At 32.4% G+C, this 26,032-nt stretch overlaps 1 protein-coding gene across 5 annotated transcripts in view; it reads right to left on the reverse strand.

Annotated features, from left to right (window-relative positions):
• Positions 1 to 26,032, reverse strand: part of LOC114344906 (V-type proton ATPase 116 kDa subunit a 1) — a 157,981-nt gene that overhangs the window by 122,120 nt on the left and 9,829 nt on the right. For all 5 annotated transcript variants that reach the window (XM_050646423.1, XM_050646420.1, XM_050646421.1 and 2 more), the window contains exons 2-3: positions 19,640 to 19,816; positions 13,999 to 14,127 (exon numbers count right to left, since the gene is read on the reverse strand). In XM_050646423.1, the coding sequence (XP_050502380.1) occupies positions 13,999 to 14,127; positions 19,640 to 19,816 (306 nt within the window). The remainder of the gene's footprint in view (positions 1 to 13,998; positions 14,128 to 19,639; positions 19,817 to 26,032) is intronic.

Genomic DNA, 26,032 nt, shown 5'->3' on the forward strand with positions numbered 1-26,032 from the left:
TCTCTGTGGATGCTAAATGCACCCAAATACATTCTGTTGCTAAGGCTTTGATCCCCGGAAAAATGACAGTATGAGTGCCTGCCATTGTCCGTGATCCATCGCTACTAAGTCCCACACATTTATTCTATTTAATTCCATTATCACTAATGTAGCTAGAAATCACATTAAATATTTCTTCAGCTGTTGTTCTTGTTGACAAAGATTTACAAAATAGAAATTCTTCGTGAATAGTATTTTAAAAATCGTGTCTTACAAAATATATTAGATTAGCATTATCTGATATGTCTGTACTTTCATCTTCATCAAGTTGCAAGGAAATATAGTTATAGTCCTTTAAGTGACATATAATAGTTTCTTCAATATTATCTGCCATCTCCACAATTATGCGCTTCAAATTATTTGATAGAGCCAGCGAATTCACTTCTTGCTTTTCCTGCTTTTCATTACATATTATCCGAGATGCTGAAAGCCAATATGTACAAGGTTTTGATTGAGACATTTTCAGATTGAGCGTTCTGAGAAAATTCAACAACATATTCTTTATGGTAGCTATTAATTCTCTCTTTTTATTTATAAAAAAACTTATTCGTCAAAGCCAGGCGACCCGGCATTTTGCTTTCGTGGCCCGGTACCGGGTCGCGACCCACCATTTGGGAAACGCTGTAGTAACTACATAAAAACTCATATTCAGAAATACGTTTCAAATATTTATGTCGTTTAGTTTAATAATTAACGCTTGTCTTACTTAAATATTAATAAAAAAACCATGACACGTAAAAATTTCGATGCCCACGAAGTGGCACGCATTTTCTATTGACTTCTGGTTGGACTGGCTTTTCGGTGTCGTTTACTGAGGTAATTCTACAGTTTGGGTAAACAATTAAAAACAAACTTGCTGGGACTCCTCTGAGACGTCTGAGACGCTTATTCAATGTACTTATAAAGTTATCTACAATTTGATATATTTTTGTTTTTCTTTTGTTGTACACTAAAGCGAAGAGCACCACGAGAACACGAAATTTTATATGACTCCACTATATACATAAACATTCGTTGTCGCATAAACGTCTACATAATTAATACATAAAAAAACAGGGCCGTCCCTGGGCCTGTAAAAATTATTGTTAAAAACATATCAACCAAGCCATTAAAATAAAGTAGTTAAAGCTGTTAGAGGAAAAATCGATTAATAGACCAGTCGCAAATGGATTTAAAAATGAATACGTCAACAATGATATTGTTTTTCTTTGTTTTACCGAATTTATTTTTTGGTGTGAGCTTTTCGACTATTCTAAAATTATAATAAATGTTGATGAAAGCTTATTTTGCTTGTATCTGAAGGTACAATAACTTTTTTGTTAAATTCTATTGTCTAATTGTGAAAATTCGATACGAAATAGTACAAAGTCGTTACTCGGAGGTTTTTGGAGTCGCTGAACACGAATATCATGTCGACGATGGTCTCCGAGGCACCTGGTGCCCATACCGAACTGATCTTGTATCGAAGTTTTATAAAACTCCAGAAGACGAATCACCTGCTGGACACCAGGTGTCTTGGAGACCATTGCCGATTTATTAATTGTATATAAGAATTAATAGGCGATATGGAAACTCGATCAAGGAAACAAAAACATTACTCCCTCCCCAACAGGGGTACTATTGTAAACAACAGAGGATGGGAGGCGACAAAGTTAAAAAGAAGATTAGAAGCTGAGAGAGTAAATTAACGAAACGGAGGACGAAAAAGAAGTTAATTAAATAAAATTATAAAAGCAGGTAAAGCCAGAAGGAAAAATTACACAGAAATGAAAATGATATCGGGAAATACAAAGCAATGAAAAAAGAGAATATAGACACCAACAAAACAAAAAATCCGACCCAAAAAAACCCAGGGAAAAAGGGATTAAGAGAAGAATAAGAAGAAAACTTTGAAAAATGTTTTGAAAATCGTAAGTCAGTGTTAACAATTATTACTGGATCTTTGCTAATAATCCAAAAAAGCTTTCCTAAATATGTATAGTCTTCTAATTCAAAAGTTGACGAAGGTCGAAAAACTCACTGTTAGAAGGTTTAAACAAACAAAAATAGATAAGAAAATTCTTGTTCGAAAAAAGTTGTTCGGAAATTGAGCAAAAAATATTGAAATCTATCATACATTTAAATTACTTTTATGAACAAAAGGTTAACCTTATATTAATTAATATAGTTTTAAGCACCCTATATATGAGAACCTAAAACATTCTTTTCGATACAATAGTAGCAGGATTTTTCTGGGAGAGTTGCTAATACCATAAAATAAATTAATGAACGTTGCAAACACTTGAAATAGAAATGTAAAAAACTAAATACAATATATTGGGGATTTCCATGAGGCGAATTATCAGTCATTCAATAACAGTTATTTCAATACTAGAGGGAATGTTTAAAACAGAAACAGAATGATGCAAATTTATGTAGAATCAATCAATTTAAAAATCAAGTAAAGTTAAAATCGGTAACAAGATCAAATGGAAGAACTTGGTTTTCGACAATCAACAGCGAGAGCGAGAGCGATCATGTGGATTTTTTTTAATACCACCAACTAACGCACTGTTGAAAATTATGTACTATGTACATAGGTTATATTCCAGTGGAAGTGTCAAACCCTATGTTTTAACGCTATCGTTGAGCAACTGACACGTCACCACTGTATTTTCATTAAGGCTGTATGACACTATACATTTTCTTGTATCATTTCTAATATCGTTTCTGATATCGTTTCTTGTATCATTTCTTGTACGTACATTTGTGCCCTGTACGACACTAAGCAAGTTCTTGTATCGAAAATTGTATGAAATGCGGCACGTGATTGGTCGATATTTTGTTTGTCACCCAGTGTCACGTTATGGTAGTACTGCATCTACATCTACAGCTGATTTTAAGGATTTTATAAAATTTATAAACTTTTAATTAACATTTTAATGTTAACCAGAATTTGACGTTGACTGTTTGGAGGTTGATTATTTGTGTTTTTATTTTGTTTTGATATTTGTGCTAAAATATTTGCATTAGAATGATCTTCAGTTTGATCCAAATTAGGAGCTATTTGTATTTTGTAAAAAAATATGCACCATGAATCCTAAATTTATAGTTTGAACTTTACTAGAAGCTAAATATATGGTTATTAGTAGAACAGTAGTCCATACCAAACGGTATATTAAGTATCAACATAAGATTTATAAAAATAATACCTACAAAAACACAAATAAATTCATCAATGCATGATCCCATTTTCATTTCAGCCGCCATTATGAGTAAGTAATTATGACATTTTAGATGTTTTACCAGCAGCCAGCAGGTTTTACGTTTTTGCTCTTTGCGCAGAAATTGGCGCAGTTCTTGTACAAGAATCTGTGTCTGACTCAAATTCTTGTATCGTTTCTGATATCGTTTCTTGTTTCTGTGTATGACACTATGCATTTTTTGACATATCAGAAACGATATTAGAAATGATACAAGAAAATGTATAGTGTCATACAGCCTTTATAGACCATGGCGCATCTGTAAAAATATTAGTACATTTGGATGTTGAGAGGTGACTCATATTTTTTTGCAGAAATTGCTTGAAAATATCTCATATAATAATATTTGCGTTATCCTCCCACTCAAAAAAGTCCGGAACATTGTTTGAATAATCAAAATGTCAAAAAATGAAGGAAAAATTAGATTTTTTTCTTCGTTTTTTGATTATAACTTCAAAAGTATTCACTTCCGAGGAAAGTGCACTGACATAAAAGTTGCGTAACTAAATTTCCTGCAATATAGGATTAGTTAAAAATTTTAAATATTGTCACCCTTGTTGCAAAATAGCAATGATTGCGAAAAAACCATAAAAAACAAGTATTCGCATTTTACGTTTTTCAACCATTTATGCTACACCTAGGATCTTCATATTTCACCCAGAAAAACTTTATGATAAAGTAAAACAATACTGTAAATTTCATTAAGATCGGCTCAATAGATTTTGCAAAATAAATTTTGCAATTCAGCTTTCGCAACAAAAACTCATTTTTTCAAAATGTTACAGGACTGAAAATAAAGCAGACAGCAAGTTGAATTTTTTTACATATAGAAGAATACTGTACCTTTCATTTTCAATTTGCAAAATTGAAAACTACCACAGCGCACAGTGTGTCGCTTATAACAAGCTAGGTGGACAAAATTAATTTTCATCTTATTTACATTTGTATCTACCAGTTAGTAATTTGATAATAAAATAAATCATGTTTATTAGTCAAAGACTAAATCAGAGGCTTTCGTCACGGGAATAAATAAAAAAATTAAAAGATTTTCTATATTTAATGCATATTTTATGGTAGACACTTCCTAGTCTGCTTGTATGAATGCGTTGTAGATTTGGAGTCTATGTAATAGGCTAATGCTTCATCTCCACTTAATTGCCTACCATCCTGCAAGCTATTCGATTTTTTATAATTAGAAGATGTAGCACCTACTGAGCATTCACTTACGCTCCTAATTGAATTAACAACGTTTCTTTTTCCTACTGCACGAACTGCTACTTCTGAAGAAGTTACCAACTCCCCCACACTGCGTGATTCAACGAGGTCCTCAACTATACGTTTTTTTGTTTTAAACGATGCCTCGTCAAAATTTTTCCGTGGTCTTCCTATATTACCGGAACCTTGAAATAATATGGACGATCGCGGCACAGTACATTGAGCTTCAAATTTGATGTGCTCATTCAACCAACTTTCATTAGTTGCCAAAAAACGCTGTTTTGATCTTCCCGCAGCAACCCATTTATCAGAAATTTTGGAGGCATAATTTGCTATCCACATTCTGATTTTCTTGTCAGAGTCCTCTGTTAGGTCTCTAAAATTAAATTTTGTAGAAAGGAACTCAAACAGAAAACAATTTTTTTCTCCTTTTGTTGAGCATTTTACCCATTCTTCAAAAAACTCCCTCCTCGGAAGACAGTGCTCTAGAAAAAATGATGTGCTCGAGTATGCAGGTTATAATAAGTCTTATTATTATTAATGGGAAAGGTGCAGCTACAGTAGACTCCCGTAAGTTCGGCCACCTCGGGACCGGACCCTAGGCCGAACTTAAAAGTGGCCGAACTAACTGATGCTTATCTAAAAAATGCCCATTTAATGTTTGTATGGATCCAGCAAAAACACAAAACAAAACACTTGTACATTAAGTAGAAGACAACACAGAGCAATACTCTGACATATATTTAACATAATATGTATATGAAAAGATAGCCCATTACAAAAATACTATAAAACAATACTTACAGAACTCTAGGCCTAATAAAATTTAAAAATATTATTGCACATTGGTGGTTTGGCTTTTTTAACACTTAAAAAAAGTCAGTAATTTTTTTCTGAATTTTCTTTTCTAATGATTTTTGATGTGCAAAGTGTGTGACTAATGCTCAGAGAACCGGCCGGACTAAGCGGAGACCGAACTAACCGAGGCCGAACTTACGGGAGTCTACTGTATGACAAATTGCAAATTTAACCCGGATACAAAAGGTACAAGTCATTACCACCCTTCCACACTTTGAAAACGAAGAAAATTTCCTTCGTTCATCATACAAACTTTTTTTAATATTCTTTGATTATCAGATAGATTTGTTAAATTAGAAAAAATTATCAGTTACTAGCATATATATTATCCACCTTCAATAATTAATATTTATAAATTAAGGAAAACTTAAATTTCATGTGATTTATATGATCTACGGAATTCAACTGATTTATTCTATTACAATAAAAATACTTACTTACATTTGGACGCTATTACTCAAAAAAAAATGATCTGCAAGCGTGTGCAGTTTATAATAGGCCTTATTATCAATGGGATAGGTGTAGCTATGACATATAAAAAATTTAGCCCGGGTACAAAAGGGTACAAGTATTTCCCACCCTTCCAAAGTTTCAAAACGAAGAAAATTTCCTTCATTCATCATAAAAACTTTTAAATAATTGATGGATTCGACCGTTACTTGATGGAAGTTCATTTTATCTCACAATAGAACACTGAAAAACGTTTGTTTTCTATACTTCCACAAAATTTATTACAACTATGTTATTACTACAACTGTTTCGGCAAAGTGCCTTTCTCAAGTGATATATTTTACAATGTGTTTGCCTTTTTAAGTCTTTAACTGAAGAGGTTGAGGAGTGGGGAGCTGTTTGTCTCGAGTTGGTCATTCAGAATTATATCTGTATTTTTCAATTTATTAATTTCCATTTCATTTCCATTAATTTATTAATTTCCATTTCCATTTCAATTTATTAATTCAAAATAAACGCCTTAAGCTATCACTTTTAGAATCAATGGAAATTAATAAATTGAAAAATACAGATATAATTCTGAATGACCAACTCGAGACAAACAGCTCCCCACTCCTCAACCTCTTCAGTTAAAGACTTAAAAAGGCAAACACATTGTAAAATATATCACTTGAGAAAGGCACTTTGCCGAAACAGCTGTAGTAATAACATAGTTGTAATAAATTTTGTGGAAGTATAGAAAACAAACGTTTTTCAGTGTTTTATTGTGAGATAAAACCTTTTCTTAATAGTGTTTGGTTATCAGATAGTTTTGTTAAATTAATAAAAATTAGCACTTACCAATATAAGTATTATTCATATTCAACAATTAATCTTTATAAATTAGGGGAAACGTTAATTTCGTGCGATTGAAATAATGTCCGGAATTCAACTGATTTATTCTATTACAATCAAAATACTTACTTTTGGACGTTATTACTCACACGGTGGATGTGTTAGACACAAATAAATATTAGAATAGGATGTTTTGATGTATTCTTTACAATATTCAAATAATAATTCTTTTAGTTTTGAACATGACTTTTGTCCAGCTAGCTAGGCTCAACGACACACTGTGCAGCGTCAGGAATTTTTTTAAATAAACATTAATTTTTGGTGCTACGCGCAGGACAGCGGATACGTTTGCTCTGATTGGGCATTCCAATGATCTTTGATAATGATTGATACATTTTAATTTTTAGTACTTTTCGATATAAATAAATAAATTTGATTATTGCAAAATAAAAACACATACTCTGTCCTTTGAAATTACACTTTTTTAGCAAAAACTTTCTTTGTTCATATATTTTAACTTAGAGAATAAAAGTTTATTATTTTTAAACATATGCAATTGTTTAAACAATATTTCATAAACAATAATCGAATTAGTTTGGTTTTTGTGGAATTAAAATATTAAAATACAACAAAATATAGAGTAATAAAATAATATATTACATAAAGATTGGAAGAAATTTTGGTGGAAATCAATTTGTGTGAATCGAACACCGCTGTCCTGCGCGTGGCACCAAAAATTAATGTTTATTTCAAAAAATTCCTGACGCCGCGGTAGTGAACCGATTTTAATTTTGCAAATTGCAAATGAAAGGTACAGTATTCTTCTATATGTAAAAAAATTCAACTTGCTATCTGCTTTATTTTCAGTCCTGCAACATTTTGAAAAAATGAATTTTTTTTGCGAAAGCTGGATTGCCAAATTTATTTTGCAAAATCTATTGAACCGATCGTAATGAAATTTACAGTATTGTTTAACTATATCACAGATTTTTTCTGGGTAAAATATGAAGGTCCTAAGTGTATCATAAATGGTTGAAAAACGTAAAATACGAATACTTGTGTGACAATTTTTAAAATTTTTAATCAATCCTATATTGTAGGAAATTTAATTACGCAACTTTTCTCGGAAGGGAACACTTTTAAAGTTATAATCCAAAAACGAATAAAAAAATCGAATTTTTCCTTCATTTTTTGACACTTTGATTTTTTAAACATGTTCCGGGCCTTTTTGAGTGGGAGGATACCTCAATTATTAATATATGAGTTAATTCCAAGCAATATCTAAAACAATATGAGTCACCTCTCAACGTCCATCTCAAAACAGATGCGCCCTGGACTATTATGAAAACTTCATAAGGGATATTCATAATTAGTTAGTATTTAAAAAACCTAATCTCAGTCTCTTTAAGGGCATTGGAATGATCTAATATATTTAAATTAATAAGTGAGTTGAAATAAAAACGGCAACATTGTAGACCTTAATCGATCTTAAGCTGATTTCGATAACAATAGATCGCATAGTCCATCAACCGGAGTCAAAGAGTAAGCTGTAACTATAGTCTTAGTAGACAATCGACATATGCTGGGTTTGGGTTTATAAGCAATGGTTTTTTGCTAATACAAGATGATGTGAGACCACACACGGCAAGCATTGTAACAAGGTATCTTGGAAATGTTGGTAATCCAAAAATGGACTGGCCTTCTCAAAGTCCAGGCCTTAATCCTATTTAGCATACATGGAACCTTCTCAAAAGACGTGTAAGACGTTGAATACTTGCTCCAAGAACAAGTGAAGAGCTTCAAAAGACGTGTAAGACGTTGAATACTTGCTCCAAGAACAAGTGAAGAGCTTCAAAAGACGTGTAGGACGTTGAATACTTGCTCCAAGAACAAGTGAAGAGCTTCGAATGACTATAAGGTACTATGTACACTTTAGAAGACCAAAAATAAGCATTTTTTTCAAGATTTTTTTCTCAGAACCTTTATTAAAAATGAACATAAAACTTTTTACATATTAATATCTAACTCTTAGAGAGCACAAAAAATATATCTTTTTTCATTTATGCACGTACACTAATGTAGAGGGAGACAAAGTCGAGGCCTCGAAGAAAAGTAGTTCCGATGGCGGACAGTTAATCTCAGGATTGAGATCTCTGAAACAAAAAAATCGTACGGCATTTGAAAAAGGAAGGTTTCTTACGTGACAATTTACCACCGTTAGTGAAAAATTCCGCAAAAAAAAAAGATTTTACGGAAATTTGAAAAAAATTTGTAAAAAAATCGCCCATTTGTCTTCAGTTTTAAATGGTTAAGAAATGTTTATTTTTTAATTTTTGGTCAAATTGTGATAAATTGTCACGTAAGAAACCTTCCTTTTTCAAATGCAGTACGATTTTTTTGTTTCAGGTATCCCAATCCTGAGATTAACTGTCCGCCATCATATTTCGAGGCCTCGACTTTTGCGCCCTCTACAATATTAGTGTACGTGCATAAATGAAAAAAGATATATTTTTTGTACTCTCTAAGAGTTAGATATTAATATGTAAAAAGTTTTATGTTCATTTCTAATAAAAGTTCTGAGAAAAAAATTCTTGAAAAAAATGATTATTTTAGATCTTCTAAAGTAAAGTGTACTAGTACCAAGGAATGGACCACTTTCCCCCAAAGGAACATTTAAACGTGATCAGTTCTATGCCAAATCGAATGATGAATGTCATCCAGAACCGTGGTGGCAACATTCATTATTGAAACTGGTGATTCTTGACTCTTTTGACTATTATATAATTTAATTGTTGTTATAACTGTAACTGCAATGGTACATCGAAATTTTCAATACATTATTTTCTCAAATTTTTTCGTGTTTCCTATTTGTTACTAATGATAATGTCGGGTTATGTGCTACAATAGTAAGTGACTTAATACACAATAGATTGAATTTTAGCCAGGTAGGTAGTGTCAAATTTGACCGGAGCATTTTAGCATGGCTGCTTTCTTTTTATTTAGTTAGATATTCCAAAGCTTATTAACAAATGATGTGTCAGCTGGCCCAAAACCGGGGATTTTAGACAAGAAAAGGTAAAATATGAAACTTGATGGAAAAACGCTACAACGTATGTCAAATATTTATCTACGTGACTTACAACTCTTAATAGCCTTGCTGACTTCTCTCGTAGCTTTCACTCAGGCAATCCGGGTTCAAATCCTGGCGTTGAATTTTTTTTTGTTTTTAAAATTGACATTTTATTTTGAAAAATAATTATTTTTATAATACCACCTTTGTATTATTTATACGAGACAATATAAAAAAATCTGTATGTCTTTTATAGAATTATGCATAGAACTTATGAAATAGAATTATGCATTTGATCATAAATATTATGACTGACCTTAATAAGCAAAGTTGTTGTAAATGAACCCCTGAAGCTTCCTGAGTTAGTACGACCAATCTAAGTGAAAAAGGGGGTTGCCCTCCCCACCCCCTCCCGACATTTTTTTTATTTTTTGGACAAACTGTTTATTCTTAATGTAATATGATGTAGAACCAAAAGATACATACAACCCTAATTTTTCACTGATCTATCACCAACCCCCATTTTTTAATAGCAATATAAATATTTCCCTGTTCTCTATAATAGGTATGTAAAATTGGATGTTGGTCTGTATGAGGAGCGAGTTGAATTAATACTAAATAACTTTGTCATGAAATATGTCCAGCGGTTACAGCCAATTCCTTCCAAACGGAATATATCCAATAGAAAATAGCTATCGAAAGTGTGCAAATCAATCAAAACACAATAAATCCAGTATTCCGCTGAATAACGCCCTTATTATAAAAATAATTATTTTTTAAAATAAAATGTCAATTTTAAAAACAAAAAAAAAAATTCAACGCCAGGATTTGAACCCTGATTGCCTGAGTGAAAGTTAGGAGAGAAGTCAGCAATGCTATTAAGAATTGTAAGTCACGTAGATAAATATTTGACATAAGTTGTAGCGTTTTTCCATCAAGTTTCATATTTTACCTTTTCTTGTCTAAAATCCCCGGTTTTGGGCCAGCTGGCACATCATTTGTTAATAAGCTTTGGAATACCTAACTAAATAAAAAGAAAGCAGCCATGCTAAAATGCTCCGGTCAAATTTGACACTATCTCCCTGGCTATTTGATATAATAAATAAGAAAAAAACAAAAAGATCAAAAATTTCTTAAATTTTATGGGTGGCCTGTTTTCTCTAACGCGCTGTATAGCTTCATACCTATTGCAAAATTTACTTATTCTTTTCTGTCCGCTGTATTCGTATAAAATTTATGTGTATAAATGTATAGAACATAACTAGTTCAAGATCAATAAGGTTTCTATTGTTTACATTTGAATGTATTGGAACCTTTTCAGAGTTTATTGTTCAAATAAAAACTGTTATAAACCAATTTATCCTTCAAATATTTGTCCTATTTGCGGCGATACTATAAAGAACTATAGATGTTGCCAAGACAGTGGCGGATACATGGGAAGGAACATGAGAAAATTCACCCCACCCCAACAAGGCCCAAAATTAAAGAAAAAAATTGTTGAAACCTAAAAATATATTAACTGACATGAAACTTAAACCTGACACAGACAAATTCAACCCAATAAACCCGCTAGTTAGAAAAATTAAGGGAACTTAATTAATACGTATTATTATTTACGTCTTTTAAGCTGTTTTTGTGTATCTTACTTGTCTTTTGGTTGGTGTTTCATGGGAAGTACCCACGCCCACCCTCCCCTTAGACAATGTCCAGATCCGCCACTGTGTGAAGATGTACCTTGTTTGAATTGATTTAAGCAAAAGGATATATTATTATGCTAGGCATTTGTATTATATCCAAAAAAGAGCATTCTAGACAACAACGCAAAAACAAAAACTGTCCAAAATATCAAATATCCGTTTAAAAATTTTTCTTTAAAAAGCAGGAAGCCAGCGAAAAAAAAACTGATAGCACAAATCCTGCTAGTATTGTAACATATCTTTAAATACAGCATCTTCAAAATTTCTTAACTAAATCGTCAAAAAACTTACATCAAATGGTATAAAATATAAAACATCAACAATTACTTAGAAAAACATAAAACTATACTGATGATCTAAACAATAGGTAATAACATGTGTTGAATTTGTAATATTCATTATGTACAGTTTTACACTTGGGGCATATTAAAATAATTAAAAAGCCATTTGGAATAATAAGATATAATTAAACAGGTACAGGAGATTAAAGTTTAATTATATAACGATTTAGAATATAATGCTGAATTATCTAGGGATACAAGTAATCCTAGATTGACGTTAAAATACGTAATGTACTTGGGCTTGCTCTTATGTAACAAAAACCAATTTTTTTTTTGGCTTGGACTATAGTCATTCTGCCGGTCTCAATAAAAAGTAAATATATTACATAAGGAATAAACCAAAAATGGATCTAAATATAAAACTACTGATAGTTTACGTTAATTAATTATCTGTCAAATCCATTGATTAATGAAGTAACCAAAGCTTCATATTGTTTGAGAGTTTTTTAATAGTTTAATAAGAAGCTTATAACTTTCACTCAATTTGCAATGAAAATCACCGTTATTAAAATAATATAACTGTTTTTACTTAAAGCATACCTGAAATTCCTCTCAGTAAATTGGTACGGTCATAATTGTTGTCAAGTGCAGAGAACCATTTGCCATTAATTGCTTAGAAAGCCCACGCTCTACAAGGATCACATTTCTTGAAAGCGTATCTAAATTACTGCATTTCAAAAGAGCATTGCATACGCAAAGATGCAACTAGACGAAAATACAAAACAAATCCCATCTCCAGTAAGAGAGGAGTGAGACAAGGAGACGTAATATCGCCAAAGCTTTTCAACCTAGCCCTAGAAGACGTCTTCAAAACTACTAATTGGTCAACTAATGGCATTAACGTTAATGGCAACAAGCTAAACCATCTCAGATTCGCTGACGACATTGTGATTATAGCGAGCTCATTCGAGGAACTGCAAATTATGATGGAAGAATTTGCAGGCAGCTCCCAATACGTTGGCCTAAAAATGAATATAAAAAAAAAACAAAAATAATGACAAACACAGATGATTATTATAAATGGCAGTGAAATAGAAACAGTCCACGAATACCCAGACCTAGGCCAAATCCTGAAACTTGACAAAGAGAACCAAAGTGCGGAAATTATTAGGAGAGCACGACTAGCATGTGCAGAATTTGGCAAACTTAGTTGGATACTTAAAAAACACAAAATATTCCAATACCTGAGGAGGAATGTGTTCAACCAGTGCACCCTTCCTATCATGACATATGGATGTCAAACCTGAACCCTAACCAAGGCAAATATGAATAAACTACCCACAACAGAAAGAGCAATGGAAAGAGCAATGTTAGGTATACGACTGTCAGATAAAAAGAGGAACGAATGGTTAAGACCAAAAACAAAAGTCGAGGACATAACAACAAAAGTTGCCAAACTTAAATTGAGCTTCGCAGGCCACACTCCTAGACAAGAAGACCAACGTTGGAACGCAACAATACAACACTGGAGCCCTTACAAAAGTAAAAGACATATGAGATGGGTTGATTGATGATATTAAAAGAGTAGCCGGAATGCATTGGAAATATTTTGCTCAGGATAGAGACCGATGGAAGGAATTGGGAGATGCCTATGTCCAAACGTGGACGATAGAAGGCTAAGAAGAAAAAGAAGAATTGCATACGCAATACAATAGCTTTAATTTTTTTCGACACTCTCTTTTCTTCGAAGTATTTCGGACTAGTTCACTGGACCACACGGAAAGGGGAGTTTGTCCCTATGAAACGGCATATCTTCGCAATAAGTCATAGCAGCCATATCTTGAGTTTAAGAAAGGATTCTTTCTTAGCCGTCGCGATGTCAAACGACGCGCGCCTCGCCGATTTACTACCTAACAATGAGCTTCGATGCTGAATCTCTACCCACCAATTAACATATTTTAAAAGGGATAAGTGCGTTTTCTGTGTACATATGATAATTTATTAACTCTGGCAAATTATTTCTTTCATATTAATCAACCAGCTATTTCAATATGTCCTACTTTAATCACAACTTATGAATAGTAGATAAAGGAATTAGATTTTCCGCTTTTTGTTGATCTCTAAGTACTCTCTGATCCCTAACAGTTAAATACTCTAATTAACGTAAACGAATGGACATATGAATATTACATCATCAACACAAATCACAAATACATTAAATTCGATTCTATAAAAAAATATCTATCATGCTAGGTGAGCAGAAATTTGGGATGGTTCGAAAAAATAGAGAAATAGAGAAATAGTAGACTTACCTCGTCAAAGAAAACTTGCGTCTTACGTAGGATTTGTTTGAGTTCAGTCAGTTCCAAGAAGTTTCTTTTGAGAGCTTCGGCATTTTGGTTCACCTCCCGGAGTTCGTTTTCAAGTTTTTCAAACGTGGCCTAAAGACAAAAAAATTTAGTTACGCGATGAAACTAGGGTAAAATGTGTCATACAAATTGAAGCCAATGGATATGAAATGAAAAATACAACGCGTGTTGATAAATACAAATACAACGCTTGTTGTTAAATACAAATACAAAATACAATGTTTTTTACTTGTCAAATGTAATGCGAGGGCGGCTTCCCTAATTACATTTCTCGCATAAGTTTCTATTTTGGAGGGGACTTACCCAAGTTTTTTTTATATATTTTGACCCGTAGAACACGAATTTTTTGGGTAACAGTTGATCCGCATGTCGATAAGATTGTTATAAACAAAGAATTTAAGAAATTACATAACAGCAATTTTTCGCAAAACAAAACATTTTTTTTGTATTTTTTGGTTCATTATAAGCAAAAAATTGTTATTACAAGTTTTTCGTAGGATGCATGGTTTTCGAGATAAACGCGGTTGAACTTTAAAAAAATCAAAAAATTGCAATTTTTGAACCCGAATAACTTTTGATTAAAAAATAAAAATAGCAATTCTGCTTACCGCATTTGAAAGTTTAAGTCAAATTATACCGATTATTGCTACAAATTAATTTTTTTATTGTCAAACAAAGCTATAAACAAGTAGTGTTTCCCGTGCCCAATGCATGCGTTTTAATGCATGCTACATAGAAATAATCTGTTTGTAGGCGTGCCTACTCGTTCGATTTTAAATGAGAAATGCATTAAAAACATCATTCAAGCACTATGTGCTTATAGCTTTGTTTTACAATAAAAAAATTCATTTTTAGCAATGCAAATAATCAAAACCGGTATAATTTGACAGGAACTTTCACATGCGGTAAGCAGAATTGCTATTTTATTTTTTAATCAAAAATTATTCGGGTTCGAAAATTGCAATTTTCCGATTTTTTGAAAGTTCAACCGCATGTATCTTGAAAACTATGCAGCCTACGAAAAACTTGTAAGAACATGTTTTGCTTAGAATGGCCCAAAAAATACAAAAAAATGTTTTGTTTTGCGAAAAATCGCTGTTATGAAATTCCTTAAGTTCTTTGTTTATAAAAATTCGTGTTCTACGGGTCAAAATACATAAAAAAAAATTGGGTAAGTCCATCTGAATAAAGGAGGCCGTTGTACCCCCCCTGGCGACAGGACTATCTAACGATTCAAAAAATTTTATTTTTTTAATTCCATTTAATTCGCAAGTTCGGCAAAGCGACCTCTATTTCTACGCTCTGTACTTTTATTCGCACTTTTAATTATATTGGCCAATTATATTAGTCCTGGTTGCTGGATAATTGTCAAGGCCATAGTCCAAAAAAATAATAAGAAGAAAAAATACGATGCAGGTTATGTTATGCAAACGTAAACAATTGTATGTAGTAAATAAAATTAGTTATTAAAATGCAGTACTGCAAGCAAAATACAATTAATTAAATTTACCTTTATATAATAATTGCATATCATATCAATATTGTGGAGCAATATATAATTTTTCTGCTTCAATGACAGAAGGTATGAAATATACGTCAATTTGACAATTTCAATTGACAATATGAATTATTTAAGATAGTTGCAATATTTCTCCGCGACTCGCGCACGGTCGTTTCTCGTTTCCCTTCCAAGTACTTGCACACCGCGAATAATGTTATAATTTGTGTTCATTCACACATGTGTAACAATCACTTGTTTTTTTTAATTGCGTCTTAAAAGCGTGGATTGGAATATGAGCAAAATTTGGAGCTAATTTGGAGGTCAAAAATATCTTTGGCAGTAGTGTTGTTTTCGAATTGAATCCCGAATTAGATCTATGTATAGCCTATAGGGAATCACATCGGTCGGCGAGTGTGGCAGTACCGACTTTTCGCCTTCACAAGAACAAGGTATGAACCAAAAACAATTAATTGTCAATCCACAGGGAAAACTCTATTGGGAAGGAAGCAAGATATATTGAATTGCTGGGAGGAACAATCTAGACAAAACAATAATCAGTAAACGGAGAAAATAACTAACAAAATAATCTATCTGTCAAGTTTTGATGAAGTTCGACAGGCGATACAAAAACTAGCCAACAATAAATCCCCAGGAACAGAGTGCAACAGAAGGCCCAGATGAAGATCTAGCCCTTTCGTTCACGGTGTACAATATATTGTACATCACTTTACTGACATCCAAATGACGTGACCCGATGTTTCTATCCACTTTATTCACAATGTTCATTGTAGTGTACATACATATATTAGTTTTAATTTCAAATCGTTGTTTCCATCTAGCCGTTTTAAGTAAAAAAAAATGAAATTCAAAGAACTAGGTTGTTGTGATGGTTACTTCAGTGTCTCGACGTAAGGTGGTGTTTACTAGTTTACAGATTGGTTGTAAATCTCAGATATATTTTTGTTGGTGACAAACACACTTGTATTTACTGCATTTACAGTGCACGTTCCGTTCAGTTAGTTTGTTTTTTCTATATTTGAGTAAACATTAGTGTACAGTATATTGTACAGTATGAATATAAATATGGAGTCGGTCGACCGGTATAGTACACAACCATGCATTATTTACAGTTATCTATACTTCTTTTATTTTGCAGTATTGAAATATAAAAATGAGTAAAAGAAAGCTGTCAGAAAGGCGGTCTTATTAGATATTGACGGACTTAGTGATGACGACAATGACGATTATGGTTGGGGGGTTAGAGAGGAAGAAGTTAGTACTGATGAGTTGATGGAAAGCAGTACAGACAACGGGGAAGTTATTCGTTCTGCTGTTGATGACAAGGAAGAGGGAAGAAGGTTATTCTTCGTCATACGTCACTTAAGTTTAAATGAAATCAGACAAAGTATCCTCCAGAAAACGCGGACGTCTTCTATACAAGAGAATCGACTTCATCTCCGACACAGAAAAAAAACAAAACAACAAAAACTAGAGCAGCAGCAGAAGTAGTAAGGATGGATGGATTTGGTCATTTTCCAATTATATGTAGATGACAAATCCATATGTAGATGACAAAGAATAATTCAGAAAAATACAGAGAGGTTGATAAGAATATAAAGCAAATAATAAAGAAGGCCAAAGAATCATGGATTAAAGAACAATGTGTAGAAATGGAAGACTATGAAAGAAAGTATGACACATTCAATATACATAAAAAAGTAAAAGAACTTACAGGAACCCAAAGAAGACATCAAATAAGTTTGCTTAAGGACAAAGACGGAAATATTATTGTAGACTTAACAGAAAAAATTAATAGATGGAGTGAATACATAAGAGAATTGTTTGAGGACAACAGAAATAACATTGACAAGGTAAATGGTGAAGCGGGACCTGAAATCCTAAAATGTGAAGTAGAAATGGCACTTAGAAATTCCAAAACTGGAAAGGCAAATGGACCCGATGAGGTTCCTGCTGAATTACTAAAGCTCTTGAATGATGAATCAATAGGTATAATATTGCAATTATTTAACACAGTATACAATACTGGTATTATACCTCAAGAGTGGCTGCTGTCTACATTCGTTACACTGCCAAAGAAATCCAATGCAAAAGAATGTTCAGAACATCGAACAATATCTTTCATTATGTATTAAACAATTATGTACACAATTATGTATTAAAATAAAACAAGTGTTTTTTATTATTTCATACAAATAAATAATTAGTTACACATTTACGATTTTTAATTGTATTTTGTTTTGCAAAGTCGTAAGAGCTAAAAGTCGTAAGAATTTACTCACAATGGGCAATATATTGTACAGGTCGTATACACTGTTTGTTCACAATGTACAATATACTGTACAATTCACATCCCTTAAAGGGATAACAGGGGATTATTTTGAGTACGCCAAAAAGATTAAAAAAATATAAGGCATTTGAAAATTTATTTTGAAGATAGAGAAGAAAGGCATTTGATAGTGAAGAATAGAAAGACATACTGAAGGAGGTCAAGACCCACTGAGTGCTGTAGTACAGCCATGATGATGGTGATATGATATGATAATTTTTGTATAAACCTTTTTTGATATATCTTCCTGATATATCTAGCTCCGCATTATCGAAGTTAAATAACCAAGATATTGTGGTGTTTGTTTTTTTTTTAGAAAGCAGACAAACTACTACTCGATTTACTTGATTAATTAGATGTATTCGACCTTCACTTGGCTGAACATTTATATTCCAAGATAATGTCTACCTCCTTTGGAATAATTGATCAAGATATCGTGTTGTCCCTATATGTATAAGGTAATTACAAGCAATTCTTAACAAAAATTTGACATGAATAATAAACTAATAGTTCAGAACACCTCATTACTTTTTAAATGAAAAATTGAAATATTCATTCATTGCAATATTATATCTGTTAATAAAAACAAAAACAAGTATAATAAAATTTGTCCTTGACTGTTTTGTCTAGACTTTACTCACTATCAAATTAGTGAAGTAGGAAGAATTTGTAAAAACGGGTGATTTAAAACTAATCAGAGTGAAGAACAGTGAATAGCATAGATTTTTATATTCCAAAGAATTTTCATTCAATGATCCAACTTTGTCAACTAATGTTCCGTCTCCTTATAGTTTAGTTAATTTTAGTTTTTTCGATTTTATTTTACGATCTAAATTCATATCAAACCATTCTTAAAGCTTGGGTAAATTATATTCCAGAAATCTCTTAAAAGATTAAAATACATTCTGGGTAACATTTGTCACTTGTATCATAATCCTCTTTAGAAAGTAGGTATTTGGAAAGTTAGGCGAGTCAAGCGGTTATGTCCCCTTATGAGAAGGACAGTGATGAACGGTTTTGTAATTACGTTTTTTCCAAAGTGAAATTGTGTAGGACAGATATAGACATTTTTGTTTTCCCCACCACCAGGGATTTCTGGTCGAGAGTCGTTTTGTAATTTTAGTAGTATTCAGTAGCGAGCGAAAATTAGATCTGTAAACACGTATAGCAATCAATAAAGAGTTCTATCGAAAAGTGTCATCGTATATTATTTTAATTTGCTAAAGTAATATTTTATAGCAAAGTATACTCACGGTAAACTAATCGTGGGTCAAACAACTAATGTCCAAATACTTTGACGTAAAATTTTCGTAAGGTCGCAGTGGAATAGGCTATTAGCCACCTAATTGAATCATTAGGTGTATTCGCGGAGCAAATCCTGAACTAGCCCAGAGGGAGAACGCCTGCGCATTAGATTTTCAGAGGGAAAAATTCAACCTCCGCGCACGCCCAATTTTGTACTGCGTAGGTGTTCTCCCTCTGGGTGAGTTCAGGATTTGCTCCGCTAATACACCTTATGTACAACAACAGTTTGGAACGGATTTCAATCCGTTCTTTCAGATATGCAAATAATCGCTTCCTACTTTGTAGTTTATCAACCAACTGACAAATTCTTTTAGCATGCTAAATTAAATAATAGCCGTCAATTAAACTGACTGTGAATCAGTTTATAAGACACATTAGTGATTTTTCATTTTATCCATAGACTTAACTTGCAACCTTGTCTTAAAACTTACCTCCAAATCAATCATCTCTCTTGGCTGTGGAGCTTCGGGATTTTCCCCAGTATCCAGCATGGGGATTCCATCCTTTTTAATCTCTTTTTCGAGATACCTGAGTTTCCTTTCCATTTCATCGCATCGGCGAACTTCATTAACGAACTTACGTTGGAAAGCATTTACGTCAGGATTTAGCTGTGAACAAATATTATTGTTTTAGTAAATAAAATTGAAAGTAAACATTTTAGATTTGAATATTTCTGTACAGTTTTATTTCTGCAATATAAACTGTAAGTATGTACCTATAGTCCAGTCAACAGCCATTTTCTCGTGGAATTTTAAGAATCAAGGTCGATTTCCTTGAAAATTTGGATTTAGGTAGTATTTAGAACCTTTGTCAAAATCTACCATACGCTGAAGCAGGATTTTGCCCTGGGGGTGAAAATTTTTCATCTAGGGGATAAAAATTATGGAAGTTGATAGATTAACTAATTCTGAGTAAATTTTGGTCTATAATTTTTTTTGCAAATTGATACTTTCCAAGTTATTAGCGATTGCAGCTATTCATTTTTCATTGAAAAAACTCACGTTTTATAACCGTTTTTCATGAATAACTTAATCAGTTTAATTTTATAGAAAAAATCATTAAGAACAAAATTGTAGCTAATAAAAAACCAAAGAGATTCGCGTCGGAAAGACCTATGTAAACCCAATAACGACTGAGTTATTGCTCTTTGAAGGATGGTTATTTTCGAAGTAATTTGAAATGGAGAACCTTCAATCTCAAATAACTCGAATGTGGTGAAATTTTTTAGGAAAACTTAAGAGACATCTTTTACTTTCAAATGAGCTCTGATAAAAAATTTTTGCATAAGAACTGACTGACTTAAGACGAAAATAAAGTTTCTCCCTGCTTTTTTTGAAATGTAACAATTATACCCTCGTCATACAATCCTAATATAAATGAATAGCTTCCCACTTAAAATTAACTTTATTTAGGTATAACTGATACGATCCATGTGATTTAACCGGTTTGGAATCCTTAGTTTAGAAAAAATAGTTGATTAAATCGAAAATGGCATTTTTATGATTTAAAAAAAAAAAGTGCATTTTTCTTAAATAAACCTAAAAGTATTCATGACACAAAAACAAAAATAAAAATTTTCAGTAAAAAAATCCTACAATTACCTAATATTTGAAACATTTTTTCATATTATGAATACTTTTAGATTTGTTTAAGAAAAGTTCACTTTTTTAATTATAAAAATGTCATTTTCGGTTTAATCAACTATCTTTTTTATACTAAGCATTCCAAACGGGTCAAATCACATGGATCGTATAGTATTTTTACTACTAAAGCGATATTACGTAGGTCAAAATTTTTGACGTAAGAGAACTGTCAAAACAGAATGTGACTTTTCATTATTGCCATGTTTATAATAAACATGGCAATAATGAAAAGTCACAATCTAATGTTTTGACAGTTCTCTTACGTCAAAAATTTTGACCTACGTACTATCGCTTTTGTAGTAAAAATACTATATCAATTATAATTAAATAAAGTTAATTTTAAGTGGGAAGCTATTCATTTCTATTAGGATTGTAATGACAAGGGTTTAATTGTTACATTTCAAAAAAAAAAAAAGAAAAGCAGGGAACGACTTTATTTTTCTCATAAATCGTCAGTTCGTATGCAAAAACTTTTATCAGAGCTCATTTGAAAGGTTTTTTAATGAACTTTAAAAGATATCTCTTAATTTTTCCCAAAAAACTGCACCACATTCGAGTTCTTTGACATTGAAGATTCTCCATTTTGACGTTTTTCGAAAATAACCATCTTTTAAAGAGCAAAACTCAGTTCTTATTGGATTGTATTTTTATTAGCTGTAATTTTGTTCTTACTGATTTGTTATATATAATAAATTTTTTTTAAGTTATTCATGAAAAACGGTTATAAAACGTGAGTTTTTTCAATGAAAAATGCATAGTTTCAATTGCTAATAACTTGGAAAGTATCAACATTGCAAAAAAAAATTTAGTCCATTCTTTCACGGTTTTTGCTCTAAATTTTAAAGAACCGCTTGGATTGACATGAAATTTGGCATACGTATAGCTTACATGTCAAAGAAAAAAAGTGATATTGTGCCGATGTGTGCTTTTGCCCTGGGGGTGACTTTCACCCCCTTTTGGGGGTGAAAAAATGTATGTCCAAAATAAGTCCGGAAATGGGTAAACTGGCAAATTTTAAGTAACTTTTGTTCTATACAGCTAGAGCTTTTTCGCCAAGTCAACACTTTTCGAGTTATTTGCGAGTGAATATGTTCATTTTTCAACAAAATAACCACATTTTTAGACGGTTTTTCGCATATAACTCAAAAAGTAAGTATCTTGTCGAAAAAAAAACGTTCTTAGCAAAAATATAGCCTATAAAAAAGTAAAAAAAATGGTTTACACGTTAGGTCTCTGGATCTCGTAGAACCAGAGTTATAGCCAATGAAAAATAGATTCATATTCACCAAATTTCAAATAGAATACTTCGACGTGAAATATTCAAAAAATTAAGCACTTTTTGGAAAAAACCTATTATAACTTTTTTAAAGTGTTTAAAAAAATATTTATTTCTGTTTTTACAAAAAGTTTCTAGCATTAAATTTAAGCAAGTTACGCTCAAAATAAAGTTGGTCCCTTTTGTTTTTGCAAAAAAAAATCGGGAAGACCACCCTCTAATTAGCAACTTAAATGAAATTTATCGTTACCGCTCCATAAATTATTTTACTTATGTTGTGTTTATATGATCTGTTAGTTTCATCGATTTAAAGTACTTATTTTTGAAAAAATTTGGTTTCAAAGTAAAATTTTTAAAAATTTAAATTTTGAAAAATATGCTTTTTTTCAAAATAACTTAAAAATTGTTAGAGATATCAAAAATCTCGAAAAACAAAAAAAGTCAGACTTGCTTTTCTGAATATCATGTATTTCATCAGTGACTCGTTCAACCCCTTTTAACTACAGCCCTTTCAATAATAAGGACTTTGAACCAATGAAACTTACAGATCATATAAACAATATATACACGAGTCAAGAAACTTGTGAAGTCGTAACGATTAAGTTCATTTAAGATACTAATTAGGGGGTGATTTTCTCGATTTTTTTACCAAAACCAAAAGGGACTAACTTTATTTTGAGCGTAACGTGTTTAATTTTGATGCTAGATTTTTTTTTATAAAACAAAAATAAAGCTTTTTTTAAACACTTTAAATCAGTTGTAATAAGTTTTCCCCGAAATGTGCTTCATTTTTGGTTATTTCACGTTAAAGTATTCCATTTGGAATTTGACGAATATGAACCTATTTTTTATTAGCTATAACTCTGCTTCTACTAGGTGTAGAGACGTGATCTATACACCATTTTTTTAAACTTTTTACAGGATATATTTTTGCTAAGAATGTTTTTTCGTATATAATATCACAAGAGAGAAAATTTTGCCGGCAATATTTTCGACTGGTATGAAAGTTTGTTGCCTGGCAATTTTCTCGAATTAAATTTTGACTTAAATCACGAGACGTCAGTCGAGTGATTTTGTCAAAATTTCATAAGCGAAAATTACCAAAAGGCAACGAACTTGAATGAAACCAGGAGAAAATTTTGCCGGAAATAATTTTCTCTCGAATGATATTCGACAAGACTATTTCACGAGACAATTAATGCACCATATCAACGAAATATAATCTTTATTTCTTTATTTCTTCATTTATTTATCTTTATTTATTATCTGTCCTAATTTTGTCGCTGAGGTTTCACTTCGTTAAGGAGTTTTGTGTAGGAAACGAAGCGTTGCTATGCCGTTTTATCAGTTAAAAACAGTCTAGTGAAATAGTCGACAAAATACTTACTATAGTCGGTTCGCTAAACTCAGACACATCTGGCTAGTGACTTTAGTCAGTATTTTCTTTGTTTTTAGCCAATTTTCCCAAAATTGGCAAGATTACTAACTAAAATCACTAGCCAGTTGTGTCTGAGTTTAGCGAACCGACTATATTTGAGTTATTTGCGAAAAACCGTCTAAAAGCGTGGTTATTTTGTTGGAAAATGAACATATTCACTGCCAAATAACTCAAAAAGTATTGACTTAGTGAAAAAACTCTATAGAACAAAAGTTACTTAAAATTAGCCAGTTTATCCATTTCCTGACTTTCTTTGGACGAATATTTTTCACCCCCAAGAGGGGGTGAAAACCACCCCCAGGGCAAAAGCACATATCGGCACAATATCACTTTTTTTCTTTGACTTGTTAGCTATGTGTATGCCAAATTTCATGTCAATCCAAGCGGTTCTTTAAAATTTAGAGGTTTTGCAATATTTTACCGTTAAAGAACGGATTAATTATAGAAGAAAATTGACTTCAATAGTTATTTTGATTGAAAAAATTTTCATCCCCTAGATGGGGTTGTTTTCACCTCCAGGGCAAAAGCCCAGTTCGGCATAGGGTAGATTTTGAAAAAGAGGGTCAACTGAGCTTAAATCCAAATTTTCATTAAAATCGGTGTTGATTCTCAAAATTCCAAGGGTTTGTAATTTACACTTGTATATTACAGAACCAAATTTACATGGAATCTGCCAATGAAAGACAGCTCATTTATTTATTTATTTATATATATTTACGAGCAAAGCTAATTGCAATAAAACATTACAGAAGATATGAAGAACTAACAAAATATTACAAATATACGTAAAATACAATAAGATACAATAAACACTACGACAATAAAGCAAGTCAAAAAGTAAAAATAACAGGTAAAGATATATAATCACAAGTTTAAAATATTCAAGAACATAAAACTAGAGGGTGCAATCCTTTAGCGTTTTTAAAAATCGCGAAGAAATCCACACAATTGGAGCAAGCATTTGCCTGTCTAGAAACCCTTGAGATGAAAGAATTTGCAGTGAAGTTAGTTCTGCTGATGGGAGTATGAAACGTAGATCTTGAACGTGTGATTCTGGAGGGAATATGTAAACCTACTTCCTCCAGGAGCTCAGGGCAGTCGTGAATTGAATTTATAATATTATACAACATGTACATGTCCTTCTTTTTCCATCTGCTTGATAAGGTGTCAATGTTAAGTTCTAGTTCAAGATCCATATAATTCCAGTCTCTACGGTTTGTTTTGAATGCGACGAACCTAAGGAATAGGTGCTGGATCCTTTCAATCTTACAGTTGTATGTCTCATAGGCGGGTGACCAGACGCAAGATGCATATTCCACGATTGGCCTCACCATTGCACAGTACAACAGTTTAAACGATCTCAACTGCTTAGAGTCTTGGGAGCATCTTTTAATAAAACCTAACAGTTGAAGCGATTTTGAGATGATATTGCTTATATGAATATTGAAAGATAGTCCAGAGTCAAGTGTAACTCCAAGATCTTTTATAGATGTGACTGTTGTGATATTTATATCACCTATTTTGTATGTGAAAGAGATAGGACTTTTCGAACGCGTGAATGAAATGTGAAAACATTTGCAGGAGTTGAGAACCATGTCATTGTTGCTGCACCATTCATTCAACCGATTCAAATCGGACTGAAGCCTTAAACAGTCTAGTGGATTCCTAATGTGGCAGTAAAACTTAACATCGTCAGCAAATAAAAGAAATTTCGCATATTGGAAACAGTCTTTTATATCGTTAATAAAAACATTAAACAACAAAGGTCCAAGATGAGATCCCTGCGGTACGCCCGAAGGGACAACTATTTCATAGGAAAAATAGCTGTAGAGCTTGACGATTTGTTTTCTGTCCAGAAGATATTCCCTAAGCCACAGCAGAAGTGAACCATGTATCCCTAATCGCTGCAATTTTTCTAATAGAATATTGTGATTAACTCTGTCGAAAGCCTTAGAGAAGTCGGTGTACAGGGCGTCCACCTGTAGTCCTTCGTCCAAGGCGTTCAGTAAGAAGTTAGTATATGTCAGCAAATTGAGTTCAGTTGACTTATGGCGCCTGAAACCAAACTGCTGTTCCAATAGAACACCGTTCAAGGAGGGTGTAAGGAAATCGCAGACAAGTGATTCAAATAGTTTAGGAATAGAGTTTAGGATACTAATAGGTCTATAGTTGGACACAAGACTTTTGTCACCTGTTTTGTGTAAGGGCAATAGGAAACTGGTCTTCCAAACATTTGGAAAGCTTCCACTAGCTAAAGACTTGTTAAAGATGAGAAATAATGGCCGAGCTAAATTAAATGCACAGTACTTGAGCAAGCTTGATGGGATGCCATCAGGTCCCGGGCCTTTAGAAGGATTGAGGTTACACAATTTAGAGTAAATGTCAGAGATGGATAGTTTACATGATGATAGGTTTAAGGGTGAAGAAGTGATGTCTTCGGGGAAATCAACAACAACAGAGGAGTAAA

Source organism: Diabrotica virgifera, chromosome 3, assembly GCF_917563875.1.
Source record: "Diabrotica virgifera virgifera chromosome 3, PGI_DIABVI_V3a".
NCBI classification, from domain to species: Eukaryota; Metazoa; Arthropoda; class Insecta; order Coleoptera; family Chrysomelidae; genus Diabrotica; species Diabrotica virgifera.